The sequence below is a fragment of the Grus americana genome, chromosome 2 (assembly GCF_028858705.1).
Source record: "Grus americana isolate bGruAme1 chromosome 2, bGruAme1.mat, whole genome shotgun sequence".
NCBI classification, from domain to species: domain Eukaryota; kingdom Metazoa; phylum Chordata; class Aves; order Gruiformes; family Gruidae; genus Grus; species Grus americana.
Window position 1 is genome coordinate 124,735,586 of NC_072853.1, and position 21,714 is coordinate 124,757,299.

The 21,714-nt window shown below is 40.2% G+C and overlaps 1 protein-coding gene across 10 annotated transcripts in view; it reads right to left on the reverse strand.

Annotated features, from left to right (window-relative positions):
* Window positions 1-8,055: 8,055 nt before the first annotated feature.
* RBMS3 (RNA binding motif single stranded interacting protein 3) overlaps window positions 8,056-21,714 on the reverse strand; it is a 720,759-nt gene continuing 707,100 nt past the window's right edge. For all 10 annotated transcript variants that reach the window (XM_054815906.1, XM_054815907.1, XM_054815905.1 and 7 more), the window contains 3 exons: window positions 20,730-20,810; window positions 18,050-18,177; window positions 8,056-14,192 (listed from right to left, as the gene is read on the reverse strand). In XM_054815906.1, the coding sequence (XP_054671881.1) occupies window positions 14,186-14,192; window positions 18,050-18,177; window positions 20,730-20,810 (216 nt within the window). In that variant the 3' untranslated portion in view covers window positions 8,056-14,185. The remainder of the gene's footprint in view (window positions 14,193-18,049; window positions 18,178-20,729; window positions 20,811-21,714) is intronic.

Below are 21,714 nucleotides of genomic sequence, written 5' to 3' on the forward strand. Positions count from 1 at the left end.
AGAGCAGCGTGTTCTGCTATGAAGAGTTACAGCAGGAAAATAGCAAAGATTTATAAAAAGCAAATCTTAACAGATAAACAAACACATTACAAACTGTGAACATGCTCGTGCTCCCTTTGTAGTTCTCAGGAATGTTGTCTTTTCTCTGTGATGGGAGGGGGACAGGGCTCTTAGTGGCCATAAGAAAACCAGAACGTAAAATAGAATTGGAATTTAACAAGGGAGCTGATTCATTTCCTCATAAAACCTTGAAAAAGTCATTTGAAGACAATTTGTTTATGAACACACATCTGAACCGACGTCTGACTGAAGATGCTGAGAGTAAATGGGAGGGTCTCACAATTTTGGGGAGCAGGGAAGGAGGTTGCTTTTTAGCCTCGGTGATTTCTTCGCAGGTTCATAAAGGAGCGTTATCACCTGCGGTTGCAGCGCGCGCTTTTCTCTGGGGTGCTGCTGCACATCCTCACTCAACACTAAACTCTCCTCAAAGGTAGCGGCACAAACTCAGAGTGCGGAAAGCAGGGGCTGGTAGCGTCTGGTGGTCTGGAAAGTATTTAGGCAATCAACAGCAAAGAATATACACCTTGGGATTTGGTACTATTTGACTTGCAAGTTTAGATATCCACCTCTGCCTAGGGCTAATGCAGGGGAACCACTGTAATTTCACCTGGAGCCTCAAGGACAGTCAGGGAGATAAAGCTGAAAAATCCTTACGGGATTTGGGGATTCCATATTTAAAAATATGCTTATCCTATGGGTCTAGCTGCCGTCTCTTTCAGTGGTTTTTGTTTGTAAAAAATGTAGGAATGTCATGTGATTTTCTGCATAATGGAATGTATCTCTGAAGTGATTATAATGTTGCAAAATATAATATGGAAAAAGTAAGACCAAAACTCTCGAGAAAACCTCCAAACCCTGTAACTGGATGTAGAAGTGAAATCTAATATCATGAGAGTAAAAAATAAGAAAAAAATCCAAAACCCAAACCAAGTCCCATGGATGCCGTATTAGCCGACAGGGAGGGAAGGAATAGGATGAGAAGCGTTTCACAGCTGAGGCAAGAGGGGATATACGGTAGCATTTATTCCTCAGTACCTCAAAATCACAAGAATACCTTACACTCCCACATGCATCACACTTCTTCTGAAATCACCTCTGTCTTTCCTGTGTATTCACACCCTACTCAAAGGTGTAATCTAGGTTCCTCCATGTGTGATTCTTCTGGGCTGCTCTTTACTTGTTCCCTCTGTGGTTGAACTCCCATTACGCGTAGCGTTCAGCTGGCACCTCTCACACGTTGCTTCTGGCTTCATTCTTAACACACCTCGTAGGTATTTCCATTGCTTTTTTCTGAGCAATTACCAAAAATGTGCCTGGGCAGTATCAACTGACACTAAAATGATTTCCTATTTAATGTCAATTGAAAAATGAGTTCCGTTTCTTGCTCCAAACACCACTTTCATGTCAGTTATTTCACGAGCCCAGGAGAGTTTTACTAGAGCAGCCAGCTGCCACGGGTGGAATCGTGCCTCGTTGGACCAAGCTCCGCTAGCACGCGCTCAGCCGTCACTGGCGTTCTGTGTTTTGAGTGCTCAATACCTATAGGAACCCCAAGTCTTTTGAATAGATCTGCATTTGGTGGGAAACGGAGACAGCGCTGCAGCGGGCTACTGTGAGGACAAAAGGCGTAATGAAGTCTATCGCAAGGAAAGGAGGATCGGAGGCTTCTTAAGTAAAGCTATGGGAGAGGACGGAGAAGTATTTTTGTTGCTCATTATGGGGAAAAGATTCCCCTACTTAGGTCTTTCTCTGACCTCTGCACAGAGATCATTTTTCCTGTCTGGAGACTTGAACTCACGTGCTTTTTATTCTCCATAGACCGCATCGCTCCGCTGGGTCTGTTGCACCAAATGGCACCTGCAGCCGTTAAAAACGAGGGCAACGAAAGCCCTCGAGTTTGCGTTGGCATGCAGCGAGGCGGATCAAATGTACAGGCACGTTTTACACATATGCCTTGCTACCAAGCAGTTTTTATTACCGAAAGTGTTGTGGAAAGAAAGAAACAAGTTGTCAGCTGAACAGTTTGCTTTTTCGTTCGAGTTCTGAGGATGGGTCAGGGTTTAAAGAAGATTGACGATAATGCTAAATAGAGTCCCTAGCTCATAAAATTATCATGGGTCTGTTTATATACATGAACATACATTGATATCCACAGCACGGCGCCTTTCTTAAATGGCATTCTATGAATGGGCAAAAGCAAGCAGAACGTTGCAGAGGACCGAAAGCAGCCATCTTTCTTGCCTCTGATCAGAACTTCAGTCTGCAAACAAACTTATCATACAAGTGCGAATCTTAAAGCATGTACAATTCTTTTTTTCTTCTTATTTTTTAATTTAGGAAGTAAGCCATTTTAGGGTGCAGTTGTACGTTACCCTCTGCAGTAATTCAGTTTATGGTTTTGTTTTGCCTTTTTTTTTTTTTTTTAAGCTTTATTATTTTAAATTAAGTTACCTCTATGCCATCTTTCTTGGAAAAGAAAGGGTGCAGGCAGCGAGTAGCTGGAGGAGGAAAGGGACTGGAGCTTTATTTTGTAAATTATTTATTTTGGATCATTGTAGATATCACTACTGGGAAAAGCAATCCTGCTATAAAATTTTTCATCCCATGTTTCTGAACCCTTGGTACTGATAAAGTGAATGCTTGTCTGTGCCGCATTGAGGAGGAGACAATTTTCTGGGCCAGGCGTTGATGTCCTGCTATCTGACATTCAAGTTTCCTTGTTCCCTCGCAGCCCACGTGCACCTCAGCCATCCATCCTGCTTCAGTCCTTTCCCTTTTACCTGTGCGCAGAACTAATCAAAATTATTTGCTAATTCATTCCCCAGCGCAGCTCATGCTTGGTCTACCTCAACCTTCCTAAACTGTAGGTGCCTCCAAGGAGAGGCAAAATGGGGCAGAGCCTCACTAGCCTGCAAAGTCTCTTCCAGGTTAGGGGAGGTAATTCCCTGCCTCTTCTTTTTGGGAAGTTTGTCTATTTTCGCCCCTTTTTGTCCAATTAGCTACAGCCTTCAATAGTCCTACTCAGTAGATGACCTGGTTCTCTCAGGTGAACAGTCTACATTACCACAGTGTGCTTTGATGTTCAAATCCCTATTTTTTTATGAGAATTCTTTCCAAGCCTAATAAAAAATAATATGCTTTGGGAAGAAATAACCAAAGAAGTCCCAGCAGAGAATCCAGTGTGGTTATAGCTTGGCGCTCATGCCTTGGGTACTTTTTGAAGGTTTCTCCTAAGGTGTTGTGTAGGCAAGTAATGGCAATCACCTCAAAAAGCTCGCACTCTGTATGCCAGACAGGATGTGACATGTGGATGGGACAGATAAATGAGCTGGAAGTGGACTGGGAGGAGAAGGAAGTTATAATAAAATAAACAAGAATTTAGCTGAAGAGCAGAGATTTTTGCTTTTGCAGTTCCCTGATCCTGGGTCACCACAGCTGTAGGAAGTTTCTGACACCTTTTTTTTTTCTGGTGGAGAGGGGACAGGGAGGACTTGTTCTCTTGTACTTTCTGTCAGGAGGAGTTGGCTGCAAGAACTGAAACATATGACAGTAATAAACATACTTCATGCAGCCAGGGCTGGCAAATGGAAGGACCATTGCCGCAGCCCAGAGAAGTCCTTGATGTGGAAGGAAACCTTCTTTGTCCAGGAGCCTCTCATGTCTCTGTGAGGGAGCAGATTCCTCATTAGGAGCACAGACGCTGTTGCCAGTGTGCAGCGAGCACCAAAAGGGTCGTGTTCAAAGGGAAAGCAAGGAGAAAATGTGATTTGCAGAAAACGCCTCCAATGCAACCCTGCCCCCAATGCAAAAGTAAGAAAAGAAGGGACAGTTTTACGGCTACCTCATTGCACAAGTCCTTAAAGAAAACTGTTTCCCATCTAGGTTATGTTTAGGTGAGGCCCTCTTCTACAAACACAATTCAGTGTCTTGCGTAGTAGAAACAACCCTGCCACGAGCATCCTGTCTCAGTCATTGCTCGACAATATTCATCACTAGTCAGAGTAAGCTCAAAGCTTCAGCAGCACTGAAAGGTCGGTCAGGCCTCCAGCGTAAGTTTTTTTGGATTGAAGCAGTATCTCATCCAAGCCATACAGATCTGCACAGGGGCGAATCATACACCTCAAGATGATTTTGACGGCAGCGCTTTCACCACCTGAAACTACTGGGTAACTATATTTTTCTAAACAGCAGTAGATGTTTCTTCAGAGCATGTTTTCTTCTGGGGGGAAAAAAAAAAAGAAGAAGAATTGGATATTCTCCAAAACCTGTCATCTGCAAACAGCTGTTTACATCCCCAAGCCCTCAGGGTACAATCAATATGTGAATAAAGGAAATGCACTTTGGAAAGCCGTCCCCTATAGCCAGCTATTGCTGTGAAAAGTAACCAGTAACGCTGAAGCCCACTGTACTCAGCTGTGTCTGAGGGTCTAGTAGAAGTACGAATCACTTAATGGGTTAAGCGGGTCATTTTTCCTTCACCTCATAAGCCTAGCAGAACATGTCTTTTTTCTGTGTTTGCGCAGTATCCAGCGGAGGCTGGGGCCTCTGTGTATCACTCCAACAAATATTTATTTGTGCATTTGGAAGCATGCATGGGATGTAATACCGAAGAGACGCAGTTGGGAAACAGGGAAGACACACTGCAAAAGTCAAATAATTTTCTGAAAAAGAAAAGTGATAACTTTTTGGGTTTCTTGAAGACTCACCTCTACAGCAAGAAAGCCAGACTTGGGGTGGTTGTTAAGAAGACAACCGTTCACTGCTGGAACTTGCAGCACAAGCTGATAAAGGAAGCGTTGGATCAGATGTCCACTTCTCCTGATGGCTCACTCAGTTCTGGTCCCCATGCAGTGGATGTTATGAGCAGGGAGACACGTGGACGTTTAGCTATGCCAATGGCCACATACCGCACCTGAGAAGGCACATGCACAGTTTTAATTCTGCTGGTTGGCTGTGCGTGCCTCCCAGGCAAAAGCAAGAGAGAGTGAGGGAAGTTTTGAAGAATTCTGATTTCTCTATTGCTTTATCTTTCTCAAACAAGCAGTTTCTTCTTTGCTCTTCAGCTAATGATTGCTGTGTCTTGGTATCAGCTGATGAGATCTGTCTACTCTGCGTCTGCCTCCTCCTCTGTACTAAAAAGGGATTCAATGGTGGCCAAGCATCTCTTTCGCATGCCACCAAGATGAACTAGAAAATAATCAGATCACGTGTAAAAAGCTCAGAGGAGCCTGAGTTTCACTACAGAGCATTTCATATGAGATCGGCACTGGGTAGAAGTTGCTCTACCTGAGGAGGAGAGCACCCTAGTGGGCTGCTCTGTGGTGTAGCACAACTGTTAATAAGGAGGAAATGATTTCTGAGTGAAAAATGTGGGATTAGATCCCACAGGAATGATGTTCAAGGAGCTTACACAATTGTCAGTTGGCTGTGTACCAAGGGCTGAATTCCACACAAGATAGAGAATATATTGCCTGGTAACAAATGGTGAAATAAGTGAAATAATAGGTGTAAATCATGCTTTCTATCTTTTTCTCGGACACTTCTATTTTTCAGCAATATTTCAATGCAGCAAAGCTTAAGGCCTCAGCTAGCCACACTAAAAATCCAAGCCTGTTCAACTTTAAAAATCAGCTACATCATTTAAACTAGATCGGCTTTCAATTCCTCCATTTAAAGCGGTGCCCACATCCAGTAGATTATTTAGTTATCATTTATGTCCCTCCAGACAGGTTCAGTGATGTACCAGTGCAAAGCAAGCTGATAAAAGCGAGCACGCCGTTGGCAGAGGTTTATATGTACAAATTTTTAACGGAAGGAAGTGGCTTGCTCACAGCATCTCTCCCCCAAAGCGGATTTCTTCGGGAACATTGGAACATCGGTAAACAAACCTTGCTGGCTCCGGGAGGACTCAAGCGGAGAGCTGTGTGTCTCCTGCCTGCTTCCCATCGACACGACTGCCTGGCGTGCGGCAGCGGGCCGGCGCAGCCTGCCTCTGTGGATGTGCCGGGCAGCACGCTCCCCGCCAGGCAGGCTTTCTCTTTGCCTGGCAAAATCATCCCGTTGCGTGCAGCCTCAGGACCGCTCCTGCCAGCCATTGGTTCCCGCTGTGGCTTCTGCTGTCAAATGAAGACTTTTGCATAGTGTAGAGTCTTCTCCTGAAGACCAGACTGTCAACGGTGGGGCAAGGAGCCAAGGCACGGAGAAGGGCTACGGCAAATTTACCAACAGTCGGGCACTTAGGTTTGTATCTCAGTTTGCCACTTTCAGAAACTTCTGCTGCAGTCCTGTCTCCTCCTGAACCTTTGCGTCTGTGTTTGCTGATCATTATTGGCACACTGAGATCTTGCTCTCCATTTGCAATCTCTGGTCACCCAAAATAAGACCAAATGCATTTAAATGTGGTAAGTATGGAATTATCCTCAGTTTATTCTACACCAGCTGTTGGTTTTTTTCTCCCCCTCTGCCTGAAATCTTGGGGAATGATAATCAGAGCACGTGGCTTTCTCCACACGGGAGTCACGGACTTCCACTCCAGATGCAGATTACTGATAAACACAACCATCTCCCTCTGGAGACAACATACATCACACATTGCAAAGGCCCATTTGTCCTTGTTATTTTAATTCTATTGTATAGATAGGGGACTTAGTGTCAAATACAATCATGTAATTTATCAATTAACTTTTTTTTTTTTTTTACACTGATAGTGGGACAAGGATGAGAGGAGAAATCCTCCTTACCTGTACTTCTGTGGGAGATGATGCAAAACCCCCTTAGCCTGGTTCCGTATGCACACGGACCGCTGACTGACAGACAACAAACCCAAACCCACTAACACCACAGCTGTTAGTGACACCCTCCTTAGTAGAATTCAAAGTGGAATGATTTTGGAAACGGAGCAATCCTGGAAGTGACAAAGATGAATGTGAATGCCAGAGCATCAGCCATAAACCACCGTGGCACCACCTGTGTCGGTGGGACGAAGTGTCCGACTTTCTGCCGCTCTCCCCAGGCTCCTCAGCTACCTCTCAGCGTGCCAGGCTGTAGCTTCAGCCTCCTGCCTTCCTCCTTCTCTCACCATCTTCACAATGAGCAGCAATGGACATTTCAGCATAGGTGCAGTTGAAAAAGACCCTCTCCCCCGCTTCCTCCTCCCATTCCTCCATCCTCTAAAGATGTATTTGGGCTTGCCTGATTATGCTGAAGGGAGCGAGAAGCTCACCCGTGGATATTTCATTGGGCAGAAAGAATGAAAAGGAAAATGTGCAGGCAATCCCACTAAACATGTTTAGTGCTGGAGGAGACAGTCATGCTCCTGGTAGGTAAAAAGGAGCACTCAGTGATTTCCAATCTGTGAATAAAGCTCCTTGGCTGGGAGGAGAGTTACTGGACTCTTCCAGCCCACCCTCGCCTTCATCACAGAAATGGCCCTCGTGGGGAGAAATGCACAAGGCAACATGAGGGTCGTGGACTGAAGCAGCCATGGGGAAGTGCGCCAAATAGCTTTCTTGTTCCCTGTGAGATGTGGCCAAGGAGGCAATTTACTTTCCATTTCCCTTTCCAGATGAAGTATGGCTTGCGCTACTGCTGCCTAGGCTGTACTTATTCCGTAAATAAAGTTTTTCTGTCTTCTGTGTGGCAACTTTTGCCCTGAAGTCACTCTTTAAAATAAGCCTCAGAAAGAGGCGATGTTCTTCTAGCAGGTGAGCTCAGCTGAGAGCCCAGACAGCTGATACCTGTTCGTATTAAACACTCGGTCTCAGGGTGAGAAGAACTTTCTCCTGTATTTGAACTCCCGACACGCGGGTGGTTGTGCCACTGACAGGGCAACAGAGCCGTCCTGTCTCTCCGATTCTCTCCTTCCATTTGGTGAAGACGCGGAGGAGGCAGACTTTGCTGCAAAGCCTTTCCGCTCCCTCTGTGCTCAGCACAAGAGCCCCGGCCTCGGGAAGCCTCTGCAGAAAGGTGCCGTAAGAACACAGAGTCACCCAGCTCTTTTCTTTATTTTTTTATTGAAAGCTTCATCAAAGAAAACAGAAGTTTAAACCTAACATCCACTGATCTACAGAAAGCCCCAGGAGTGGGAAAATGGCAGCTATTAGGATTGTGGTACAAATGGAAAACACAAAAAAAAAAAAAATAATCATAGCAGTACAGATCTTTCAAAGACATTCTGAGACATCAGCACACAGATGCCCATATAAATAAGATTCATAATTTAATGTATCACAGAGGTTCTGTATTCTACATTTTGGCTACAGTGAGGTCTGTAAGGGCTTTAACGAACCTCTATCCCATTTGTGTGATGCATTTTTTCTTGATAGGAAGTTCATCTGCTTTCAAAGCTGCTTTGATTTTTCCTACAGACAGAATCTCTTGATTCTCCTTTAAAAAGGAAAACAATTAAAAATTCCTATATGGATTCTGTACGCTTCCTGGTTTTACATAAAACTGTTTTGCCTCCAAAAGATAGTAGAATTTTCTTCCACTCTGGAATACAGCATATTTAATAATACTTTAGTTACATAAACATCATGTTCTCTTCTCTAGGCTGTATTTTTGGGTTTTTAAAAATATAACTGACTGTAAATTTTGCCAAATTCATAAAATTATTATCCAAGAGAAAGACACTTAAAGGCAGAAAATTAATTTTGGGCAGATACTCTCTTACTGACAACAGATCCAGATCTTGGAAGGTGCTTACACCTTGCAGGCTTTGGCCCTACAAGGAAAAACGGATTAGTGAACCTGTCAAAGGCTGACATTTTTCACTTCATTACACATTTTTATTAAGGTGAAGGAACTCAGCTCTCACTGTTGGGGAATTAACAACTGAACTGAACAAATGAAATGAACACAAGAATTCTTCTCATCATGGAAAGCTAAACCGATACTGGGATTTATTTTTTTACAGCTTTTCTCTCATAATTTTCTGTTTAATTGTAACAAAGAGCATGTTACTAAAGGGGAGAAGAAAGGATCTTTCTGCCTGCTTTGAGGCACAAAGGTGAATAAATCTCTGGGGTACATACAGCGCTCTAGCCTATTTGGGAGACAGGAGCAATATAGAAAAAGTTGGTGCTCTTTTTAAGGGGAAAATAACTCTCCTTACGCTGCATCTTTGCTGCTTGCTGAGATTCTAGAAATCTGCTCCAACTGAGGGAGGGGAGAAGTCTGCCGCTCACTCAGCCCTCCTTCTGAGAAAGTGTGCGTGCGCGATTGTGTGTATGTGTACTAGAAATGAAAGGAATCATTGTTACTAGAGTCAATCGTCATCAAACAGAAAAGACTAATACACCAAATGTCAGCATTTCTGTTGTTTTCTGTTTTGCATTTCCATCACACCGTGACTGTTTTCGTAGTTCACATGGGCTACCGAGAAAGACCAGGAAAATCCCTTACCCTAGGGCACTTCTTTTATATCTGGACCAATTTCATGTTAAATAAAGTTTTGAAAGGAAATGTTGACCATGTGTGTATCAAACATCACTATCTTCAGCTAGCACATTTGGTCTCATCACTAAAAATGGATTGATTCATTACTTTAAGCACATTATCACTCTTTAGCATGACTCTTGCTATAGGTGGAGTTCAGTGAGTCTGCCTAAACCTGTTTTGCTCATGTCAACCTCAGCATTAAAACGAAGCGGCATGAGGAGCACCATCAAGCTTAAAATCATGAAGCACGGCAATTTGTTAAACAGTATCAGTCTCATCCTTCAGTACCATAAACAACATAATATAGATCCAAATACTATGACATATTAAAAATAAACTTTATTACAATGCAGGCTTCCTCAAATTTGCTGAGTTTTGGTACACATACATACATAAATAACACCCTCCGTTTGATTTTTACTTGAGTAAAAATCCACTCGAATGCTTCAGCCCATTGCCCATTGAAAGTTTAAGCCCTCACTTCTCTAATCACCAGCCTTTATCTTCCACAGTTGGGCGTGCATCCATGGCAGAAGATGATACAATGTGATGCAATTGCTCTCAAATATGCCTCATTCTGCATTACGGTGGATTACTTGACCAACACAACCAAGGCAGTCTCTTGGTAAACAGAACTATACAAATAAGCACAAGCTAAGGACATTTCAAGAGTCTGTTTCGCTGGAAGGCAAGAAGAGGACATTCACAATTTGAGGCCTGACTGTCACAGGTGAAAAGTGCTTACAAAACCAGCAGTAGAGCCAGATAGGAAGAAGAGTCCCTCAGCAATCGCACTGGGAACAGCGAGACTGTTCAGTGCCCTGATCTACGCTCGGGTCAGCACCTGCAAATATAATACTCTCTGCAGTTCCACTTCATCCTTTTTTTTTTTCTCGATGTTAAGCGACAAGCCCAGGTATTCAGAATTTCTAGCCATAATTCGTATTTTTCTGACACCCCTTCTGTATTTGTCTTTTAAGGTAAAAACAAAAATACCAAACCTGAACATCCAGATTTGACTATTTACAAGAATTCAGGTGTGATGGAAAGTACATACGCAGTTCAGCTTATGGATTTGATGTTACCTCTAGACCTCTGGGCCAGGCACCATTGCCTCAGACTTCTAGAGTTGTTTCTGCAACCTTTCAGGAACCCTCCTGATATTTAAAGCTAAATTGGTAAGACAGACATAGGTATCGACTTTACAAATTCAGGTCTTCAAAAAAAATAAAAAAAAAATAAAAAAGAAAACAGAAACTCAAACAGATAATAATAATAATAAACCTTCCAAAAAATCTTATTAGCCAGAACATAAAGAAAAACAGTTTTAGATTTCAGAGGCCACCAAGTATTCCTGTCCTATGACAACACCCATGCAGCAAGTGTGTTGCTCTTCCACTGTCCTCTTTTATCTCATCTTTAACTTTTACAAGTAAGTTACCACTTTCTGAGCATTTTGTATGTTCCAAGTAAGTTTTTTTTCCTTACCTTATGATCTATGACTGTTTATACTCAAGGCTCACATTCTTTAGAATTCATAGACCATTCAAGTACCAGTTCACTGTTTTTTTGGGGATCAGTAAGATGATCAATTGTATTTAAGGGATCCATTTTCTTTCCTCTTCTTCTTCCTCTACTTCTTTGCTTTGTTTCTTTTGATTTCGAACACTATTAAACATCATAGCATGGAAAAAAAAAGGGAACAATTCTAACACAGAATGCACTTAAAACACTTTAAAGTGACAGGCATCGTGATATTGTGTTGCCTGTCTGGCTTAATAAAAACCACTGAGATAGTTTAACTTTGCTGAAAAAAATAAGAAAAATGTTTCTGAATGTATAAATAAAGCAGCAGAGTTCTGAATAGAAACAAGAAGGTACCTCAGCATATTCATCAGCCACATGGTAGCTACCTTGTAGCCTCACTGTTGATAGTAAATGAGACTTTTTGTGTGTCGCATTAGAACTAACACAAACAAATGTGTTTATTTCATATTTAACTGACTTGTGCCTGGGGTTATCTCTATTTGTATAAAGAATTCAGAAACAGACAGAAAGAGAGTACGTGTAGAAAGGAAGAAAATAAGGCTAGATCGATTTTTTTCCCTCATATGCCCTCCAAAGAAAGAGGGAACCTTTATCCAAGGACAAAATTCAAGTGCCACTCTCAAAAAGCAACAAGTAATGAGACAGCATGTGAAACAGAAAGAGTTGTGGTTTTTTTTCTCCTGAATTGAAAACATGTTGTGGATGTTGTTGTACTTTAACTTTGGCATCATCTGGTTTTCAGAAGTGTTGAATAACAATAACTACTCTGGAGAAAGCAGAAGTTTTACCACTTCTGAAAATCAGGCCCTCTTCCTATGGTGAAGAACCACGTGAACTCCCACTTCTCTCTTTTCTATGTTGCATATCTAGCAGCCATTTACTTGGGAAACCCCCTCCCCCCCCGCTATGTTAAAAAATATGATCTTGTTTTATCAATTTAAAAAAATAATTGTGTTCTTTTCCCCCCAAAAGTCAGGTTAGGGAAACACAGATCTCTTTTTAGAATTGGGCAGCTGAATCGGATTGATCCAATATATATGTTTTAATTTCACTACTTTTAATGGATACCCTGTCTCTAATGCACCACAATAAATGTGATGAAGCTTCCCTTCTCTTCTGGACGGAGGAAAGTTTAAAAATGTTTGGTTTAATTTTTACATATAGATATATGTGTATGTATGTATATATTTAAATGCTGCTTCTCTTCTGCCTCCTTAAGGAAAAAAATCGTCTTTTGACTTGCTTCTCACCTTTTCTGTTTGTTTGTTTGGAAAAATGTAAGGGCCATAATCGAGATTTCTCAACAGAAAATGTGTTGTTCCTAAACCAGGTTTCAGTGGATTCAGTTTAGTTAGTGTCTTTTTTTGCCTAATCATACTAATTAGTGATTGTCAGCCAACATATTAAGACAACAGAAATCATAGCAGAGAAGAATAATTTTTGACTTCCTGCCTGCATGACAATGCTAAGTCATTTTCAACATTTCTGCTTGTATGGGAGAGCTAAAATGAGAACAAAGATCAAGTTTGCTTTCTCTTGCATCTAACTGGCAATTCAAACCCATCACTGAAAAACAAACGCAGAATTAAGGTGGCTATGCATGCTGGACGATGACAAAGACTGAGGTGAAGAAATGAATCTGCGGTATGTTGGAATTCAGAAGGAAGACTGTTGTTTCAGTAGAAATACCAAAGATCAGGCAATTTAACATAAAAACTCATCAAAATTAAAGCCCACCTGGACAGATTAGTTGGTAACCCACTCCCCCGTGCTTTAGGATGTTCTCCAAAGCACGCCATCAACAAGCTTCTAATACCAACTATTCTGAAATTTCCACCATAAACATGCAGTATGTAAAACACCAGTGGAAGATAGTTTAAACAAACAAGAAAGTAAGAACTGGTCCGGCCATGTAGGTCAAATAAAGATAAAAAAAGAAAAAAACCTCTATCTTCTGGACTGCGTTAGGGTGTCACTTCATCTTTGGTATAAAATAGGCCATCCATAGGCTGCATTTGTTCACAACTAGGAAAGACTACAGAAATTGTCAACAATTTCTTCTATCTATTGCTTTTTTTGCACTTTTTTGACCATAAGCTCCTATCTACTTAAGTTTTTTTTTAATGCTCTTAAGCTAGGTTTTTGCAATGTGACAAGCAAAGCAGACTAAAAACTTCTTAAAGCTCATAAAAAAGACTGCAGATAAAAAGCACTAATGCTTTTGCTAGCGATCACGCTTTGTAAATAAAAAAATCTGCATTCTGCAAGAAAAAAACCCTGCATTCTCTATAATGCAGCAAGTTTTTTTCTCAATTCAATAACTTTACTGTAAAATGCTTTAGCCTTCTAGAATTTTTTTCTGTCAACACTTAAGACAAAGTTCATAAAAGTCCCAGCATTTTTCCAATCCTTTCAGTTGCCACAGTTCCTTTATCATCAACTTTTCTTCAAAAGAAGAAAATCATTTTCTTTTAAACTGTACAGTTTATTTTTTGTTCACCCCAAAAACTCAGTCTATTAAACTTCTGCACCAGCACCGGTGTGAGCAGTTTCAATTCATTCTCGGGTTTTCTAACAAGACGTTGACAGCTTGCCTTGAGAGCCTTTGACGTCCTTAAAATTAAGGCAATTAAGATTCAAGATAAACCTTACCTAAACATTTCTTTAAAAAAACAAAAAAAACCAAAAAAAACCCAAAAGACACTCTAGATTTAAAACAAGAAGAAAAATAAAATGAGAGAAAAAGAGTAGCTTAATTTTCGAGGAAGACAATTGGTTTTCATCTCAACTTGCTCCCTCTTGACATCATCAGTTTTTCTGTTAAAAAAAAAGATAATCTAGCTACACCTCCAGGTAAATTCTGAATTCAAATGTTCGTCCAGATGAAATGTCAACCCAGCACTTTTCCTCTGGGTTTTTTCTTTAGTTTAAAAAAAAAAAAAAAGGCAAAAATACAATTGTCAGACTACATGACGGAACCATTTGCACAGCACATAAAAACACTGTTTTGTTTTCGTTGGGAAAGGTAGAAAAAAAAAAGCATTCATTTGACGCCTGTGCAAACTGGAAGCCAACTTCTTGTTCAGTGAAGTTTCTCCATTCAAGGCAAAGATTTCAGACCGACATTCTTCAGTCCTGTTTATTGTCTGTAAAAACAATTGAATTAAAGTGGTCATTAAGTCAAAACAACTTTGAAATAGGCTCCTCTCCTTTTTTTCGACCCAATTCCCTTTAAAAGTTATCCAAGCTAAACTAACTTTGCAGCTGTTTAAATATGATACCACCACTAAGCTGAAAATAGGCAGGCAGGAATAGGGAACTCCTGCTTTGGGGACGTTAACACATCCTAAGCAGATGAATTTACTTTTTTTAATGCTATGCTTAATGGGCAGTTTAACTATACTGAAATGAGATGAATACGTGGCTTAACACTGTGTAAATATTTCAAGAGTAATACAATAAGAGAGTGAATATTTTTGTAATAATAAGTGGCACTATTTATTTTGGATACTAATAATAAAATGAAGGATAAGATTACAATAAAAGGATACATCCAATTTGCTAAAAAGAACACATTTTCTGATGGTGAGAACAGTTAGGCTGTGGAGCAGTCTGCTTAATGAGCCAGTTATAGCTAACTTAGTAGAAACATTCAAGATAATATTAATTAGAAAAATAAAATTGTTGACCACATATTGTCAAATCTTTCTAAATATAGCACAGAGAATAAGCTAAACTATCAACTTTTTTCTTACGGAGGATAACTCTCATATTGTGTTTTTGAGGTTTCATGTCATTTAAAGATATGTCACATCAAACTTACCTTAGCAAGACTATGTGAGATCTTTGAGGAGACCTAGAACTTACATGAAGCGCTGTTTCATGTCTAGGGCTATCACTAAGGGTTAGCTATTGCTTTTCCTACAGTCCTCAAAACTTGCATGGAAAAAATCCCATTCCAACCAAAGTTCAACACAAGAAAATCCAGCACCTTTCCTTTTGCAAGCATTAATGCATTTGCCTTGCTTAGTTTTAAACTAATTTTAATATTAGGAGTTAAATTGTGAAGAATGTTGATGACATAACATTTGCCACAGAACTATTTCTCTGGGATGGTAAACATAAAACCAACTTCAGTTTTAAATATTAAATTTACCAAAGAACTTTTTCATTGCGTGAAGCCTGAAAATTAATATTTTGAATGTAACAACAGGTTTATGTGGCAGGTAAGATCAATTATTTTCTAAGGGTTTTCTATGCATATCTTCCAGTAGGAGTACTCAAGTTGGACTGCTCACCTCCTGAGGTTTTACTGCACCTCTGATCCAGTGGCCACCATAAGTGTGAAAGACCAATTCCACCAAAGGGTCACAGCACACACACTAATCTGACCTCACGTTGAGTTTGCCCACAAAAGTCTCCAGAAAAACGTAATTCTTTCCACATTTAAAATCAGAGTACGTTGTCCTGCAGAGTTTTACTTAGAGGTAAGAGAGTACGCTTTTCAGGGGGAGGGATCTCCATTTATCTCCACTTTATAGATTTCACTTTTATGTGCAAAATTAAAGGAAAATAGAGAATATGGGTCTAAAATAATTAAGGTGATTTCCTTGTAAATTAGAGTCCTCTGTGCAGAAACCAAGGGCTGTTTCTCCTATATTGCTACGCAACAGGTAGCCAGGTTTTTGATATGAAGTTATCATTTCTGAACATCTATGGGTGGGATCCACAAATACAGCAGCCAGCATATTAAGTAATAGAATGTGTATGCCAATTAAAAAGGTGGAACTTAAATTTTAAGTCTCATGGTTTATTTTTACTAAGAGAGAGAGTACAGAGTCCTTATACCACCGAGTTCATTCTGAGTACACTGCCTCTCCTTCGTTGCCTGCAATTTCATGATTGTTGCAAAGAAAATAAAAATAGTGAAATACATTCTTGTAACTTTTTTCCTGACCGATAAGCTCCTATGAAATAATTTGATAGTGTCTTCCTTTTCCTTTGCCTATATCTGACAAAATCATTGTCCGGTCATGTTAATTACTTCCTCTCATCTCGCTTTGAAAACAGCTGTTGTATATTGGGCATGATGCTTACTCTTAATAAATGTGCTCTTCCAAGAGCAGATTAATAAGATTATATTTTAATTACAAAATAACTTCACTTGGTTTTATAGTAAAGGTTACTGAAATATTCTGGCAGAAGTTGTTTTTTTTAAGACAGAGATTGTGTATATTTTGGTTTGTTTCTACAGCTTCCCACACTTTGCGTTTCTGCCTGCAACTGGCAGATATAAATAGAGGGCACATTTTAGAAAAAAATACTGAAATAATCATAATGAAAAATCTGTAGTGGATCTGCCTGTGTGATTAAAAAAGAAAGAAATTCTTCCAAAAGTAAATGCCAGTGCCAGTAGAAGTGTATCTATCATTGCAAAAAGGCAGTAGCTGACAAGGAAAGATGAGGGATCTCATTCTCAGAGAAGGTGGGAATTCACCACACTGGCAAGAAACACAGCACCCATTTCAACAAAGAATCGCAATGTAGTTCCCTCCTATGTGGGAAAAATGCCAGAATCCACTGCTTACAGCTACCTTACGAGGGCTTCTGAGCCGAAGTCCTTCTGCTTAAGCGAACGGGAACTGGAACTGGACCACGGGAATGGTCAACTCCAAACTCCTACAGAACACCATCATCAAAACAAGCCAAGAGGATGGTATGGTCATATATAGTTCTCTCTTTCCCCATTATATTCTAGAAGTATTTTGCCATCATTTATTTACAGGTACTAGAGAGACTGATGGCTACCAGGGATACACATGCTTAGACTATGTCTCCGATTGGGTGCATCAACAAAAAGCTTATGATTACACTTGCTTTTGCAATATGTACATAGAGAAAAAATATGGGTGTGACATAAGAAATAGTGAGGTCTTATGTTTTATGGTGGTCAAAAAGGGAAACTGTGTGATCTGAAACCATTTGTTACTCATATGTTAGACAAGTAAATATATCTGCCACTTCCAGAGGTCAAAAATGAAGTAAAGCAATTGACAGATTGGTATAATTCTAATGTTTCCTATACTAGCTCATATCTTTATAAGTACTATGTCATAATGCATTGACTGACATAGCTAACATATTTTTTTTCTGACTATTTGTCTACTTCCTTCCCCAAGATAAAAAATGTGTAATTATCTTTTCACAGTGATGCTGGCGTTCATTATACATGTGTTAATAAAGGACTGGGTTTGGGCTCCTTCCTAGAATCTGTCCAACACTGATCAGTCCTGGTGAGTACTGTGACACTAAGTAACCTTCCCTTTGTGAGGACCAGTTTTATGGTGGCAAAGAGGAGTGTTTGAGGATTATTCTGAAGATGAAGGGACTCTTTAGGTGTTCTAGATCCAGCTGTCAGTGTATGTTTTGAAATTTCCAAGGTATTCCATTGGAAGTAAACAAAAGGAGCAGAAGACAGGGAAAAGACAGAGCAATGCTTCTCCCCATCCCTTTCTTATCCCTTCTTCTTCCATTTCCAGTTCCTGCCCACTCAGTGTCTGCAGTGCACCAGTTTTCCAGAATCACAAATACCAACTTGGGGCAATTTATACTGCTTCACTAGCTACGCTTCCAGAGAGGAACCTTTACAGTGTACCATGCCAATATTTTCACCACTGCAAAATTTAAGCCCTCTTTTTAACCTCTGATACCAGATGCTGCTTTAGCCCAGTGTGATGACTGTTAACGCAGTTGTTGAGATCCTTCTGAGTTGAGAAAAGCAGCAGACAGTGAGAATATCATTGCAGGCAGGAACTCAAGGACATTTTGCCAAGGTGAGGCCATCAGCCAAAACCTTTTGTTAATTACACTGCTATATAGATCCAGAATTCATCTGAACTTAACGAACCTACTCAGAATTTATATTGTTGAAATGGGGAGCAGAATTTGGCCCACTTTAATTAAGAAACAAAACCTTCTGGTTACAAAGCATATGCCTACTTACTTAGACTGTTGGTAAGAATATGCAGGTGCATGATCACTGGATGTTTCCACTGTCATCTGTTGCTGTTGACCACTGGCTTCCTGTGATGAAGATGCTACTGTCTGTGGAGAAGTATCAGCAACAACACCCTAGGGAATCAAAATGGAACATGAAAAACTTACTAACTTTACTCACTGCAGCAAATTACATAAAGAGCTCAGCACCAGCTCACCATTCTTCTCTTTCTCTAGAGGTTGAGAGAGTTTGAGATAGCAGAACCACATGCTAACACAACAAACTCCATCAGTTTTAGAGAGCTAATCCAGCAACAAGAAGCTTCCTTATCGTACGAGCCCCTGCAGGACTTTGCTCTCACAGGTTGCAGCGGAAAATACCTCCACCTTTGAGGGCAGCTCCCTGTCCACTCAAAGCCAGAGGCAAAACTTCTGACTTCAGTGGAGTCTGGATTTTACCTCTTGTCATTTTTACAACACATGTATGGCTCTTCTGATTTTCACTTACCTACCTCAACTTTACATTGAGTTCCCATTTATTTTGTTTGATTTGCAACGCGATAAAGGCAGAATCTAAGCCCACCACTCTCTGCTTTACTACACATCCAACAGAATTCTAGCCACTTCAGAAAAATACTGCACGCCTCTCACAGTGCTTTTATGCATTTTCCCTTAAAAAATAAATTTACTTCACACTAAAGACTTTTATCTGTTAAGTCAAAGCCTTAATGAAGTTTTATTTTATTTATACATTTTCTAAAAAAATAGGTAAGTAGAGACACAAAAGTTGATATGTGTGAATTTAACATTATGCACTACTTATCCTATTTAGACAGTCTGAATAATATTAGTTAAGTATTTTTGTATGCTTTCAAAGTAAGCTATATTTTCTTTCCTTTACTCTCATGTTTGGTGTGTTGGCCACATGACTAACACTAGCAGGTCTCTTCAGGGAACATGCTTTATTACTGTATTGCACACAACAGAGCCAGAAGAGGGAGCACAAAGCACTTGCTTTGTTTTCATTTGAGTCGTGTGTAAACAACGGGTAGTTTATTTTAAATTATCTTTTAAAAATATTGGTTTCATTTTTCAGAAATTCTTCATATCTATTGCTTAACAGACTGTCAGCATTATCTTTTTCTGTCTACTTCCTTGTCTTTATCCTTCTGCTTTTGTCCACTTCATCTTGAGATTGTAAGCTCTCTGGGGCAGAGACTGTATTTTTTGGTCTCTGCTTGTGGAGCATCCAGCATAGTGGGGTCCTGGTTCATGATGCTACATGAATACAGATAAACATTAACAATAATCATCATCACTGGATCAGAGCAAGACAGGCTATATATTCAGATAATATTTTGATTATTATAGTAGATAATTATGACATCATGTTACTTTAGCAGGCATGAATATACCAGTGGGTGATGGGGAGGAGGGCTCAGGAAGACTTAACTAATTTCTCATTTGCACTTGCCAGCACAGTATGCAGCCAGTACTGCTGTATGAGCCACTCTCCATCCCACCATCTCCTTTTAATTTGGATTTGTATCTGCCCAGTTTAATACCTAAGAATGGCAATTGAAAAGAGGCAGCCATGGCCCATTTGGAAAAAAAAAGGGTTCAGGACAAAATTATCCTGAGGCAAAAAAGACTAAAACACGACCAGATAAGTATGACAGAAGAGTAGCAGCCTTTCCTGTGGGACCTCATTTGGGCATCTCAGTAATTGCAAAGAACCAGGAGAAACCAGGATGAGTCCACTTGGCTGCTGGTGGAGCCATGCCAACAGTACCACTAACTCAGCATCCTCAAAGCACAGAGTAGTAATAGCACAAACTCCAAAGTCCACACAGCCAAAGACAGAGATACAGAGACCCTGGCATTCCTCGTGTTACTCCAGAGTAGGGGAAGAGTTATTAATAAAAGACGGTAGCACCAAAGAGAAGCACCCAGGGACGAGGATGCCAAGGCTCCCTCCTCCCGCTGTGCTCAGCGGCTCTTATGAAGCTTCACAAAAGTGGAGGCCAAGCTGATGCTCTCCCAGCAGCTTGTGGTCTACAGGGTTGAGTAAATACTTACTCATTAGACTGTCATCAGCATGACTCAGCCCCAAGGAGGGAGGGAGCGAATCCTTCCTCAAGGATGAAAAGCACTCAGTCAGTGCAGCATCCTCCACGTCTGTATATACAAGAGGAAGGTTTCCATTGCTCAATCACTTTTTCTGGTGGCTAAATGTTTCAGCAATTACCTATACTTGCTAAGGACTGCATCAAACCCTCTTGCAATCTTCTTTTCTTGGAATCTCTTTTGGGCTCGTGGTCTGCCTGCTGGGTTTGTTTTCCTGTCTCTTCCCATCTCCCTCCCAAGTACATGGGGAAAAAATAGTCATAATCACTGATGTTTTATTCCATGTCCTGCTGTACAACAAAACAAATGCAAAACAAGAGCCCTTCCACATAATTTAAAAAAAAAAAAAGGGGGGGGGGAGGTGGGAGAAAAAAGAAGGAAAAAGAAAGAAAAGAAAAAGAGAAAGGAATGTGCACTCCTAATTTCAAAAACTGGAAGCTTCCAGCCACCATTCCATAAAGTAACTTTAGGCCCCTTTCAAACAACAGGTGCAAGGAGGCATAACAGATCAGAGTTCCGCAACCCCTTCACTTTACTTTCTTGGATGGAGATAAACTTACTTCAATAGGGACAGCTGTTGGAGGCACAGGAGTGTACTGGGGAATGTAGGTCCCTTGCATAGGTGCAGCAGCAGTCATATACTAGAACAAATCAAAGGCAAATGAGCATTAGAAAACCACAATCAAGATGCATAAAACCACACTAGAAGCTATTTCAATTTCCTGTTTGGTGTTTGTTGGTTAGTGTACAGCCTATTATTTCTTTTAATTAAGGATTTTAGGCAATAGTAGGAATTACCTAGTTATTAAAAATTACACTCTTGATCTTCAAAGTCAGGTCATATCTGAATATAGGCAATAGCAAACATCTTGCTGATAGATTCAGACTGTTCACATGGTTTCTAAAATTGAGAGATTCCTATTTGTACTTACAAAAAATAGTCAAGAGACACGATAGCAGCATATATGTAGTGCTTACAGATACAAACATGGTCTACACAATCTTTTGGAATTTATTGATCTTATCTAATGACACCTACAAAAAAATGAAGCATGAAATTTGACAGATTTATTCCAGTCTATATTTGACCCAATAACAGCAGTTGAGTTTACAGGGATACGAAGATACAAGGAGGTGCAATCCAAGACAGGAAAAATAAAGGAAGAGAAAGATATGTCTGGGAGTTTCTCCTTTTGTACACAGAAGCCCCAGCTAAATTCTTATGGCATATTGTTAATATCCAGAGATCTTTTCTGTGCATTTTGAAGTTTCTGCAAATTATTATTATAGCAACACATTGTATTAGCTTCTCTAAAATACTGTCTCTCCTAAGCACTACAAGACAATCTTTTTTTAAAATTCAGGAGTGCATGTGAATTTCACCATTGGTGTGGCACTAATCTCTTTATATACAGCACTTCTTAAAAAGCTCTTGAACTGAATGCAACAGATATTGTTCAAATCTTCAAATAAAGTATCAAGTCATCTGATCTATATGTACTTTTCTTTCTGCAATCCAGTCCTAACTGTATGTCTTCACTGACA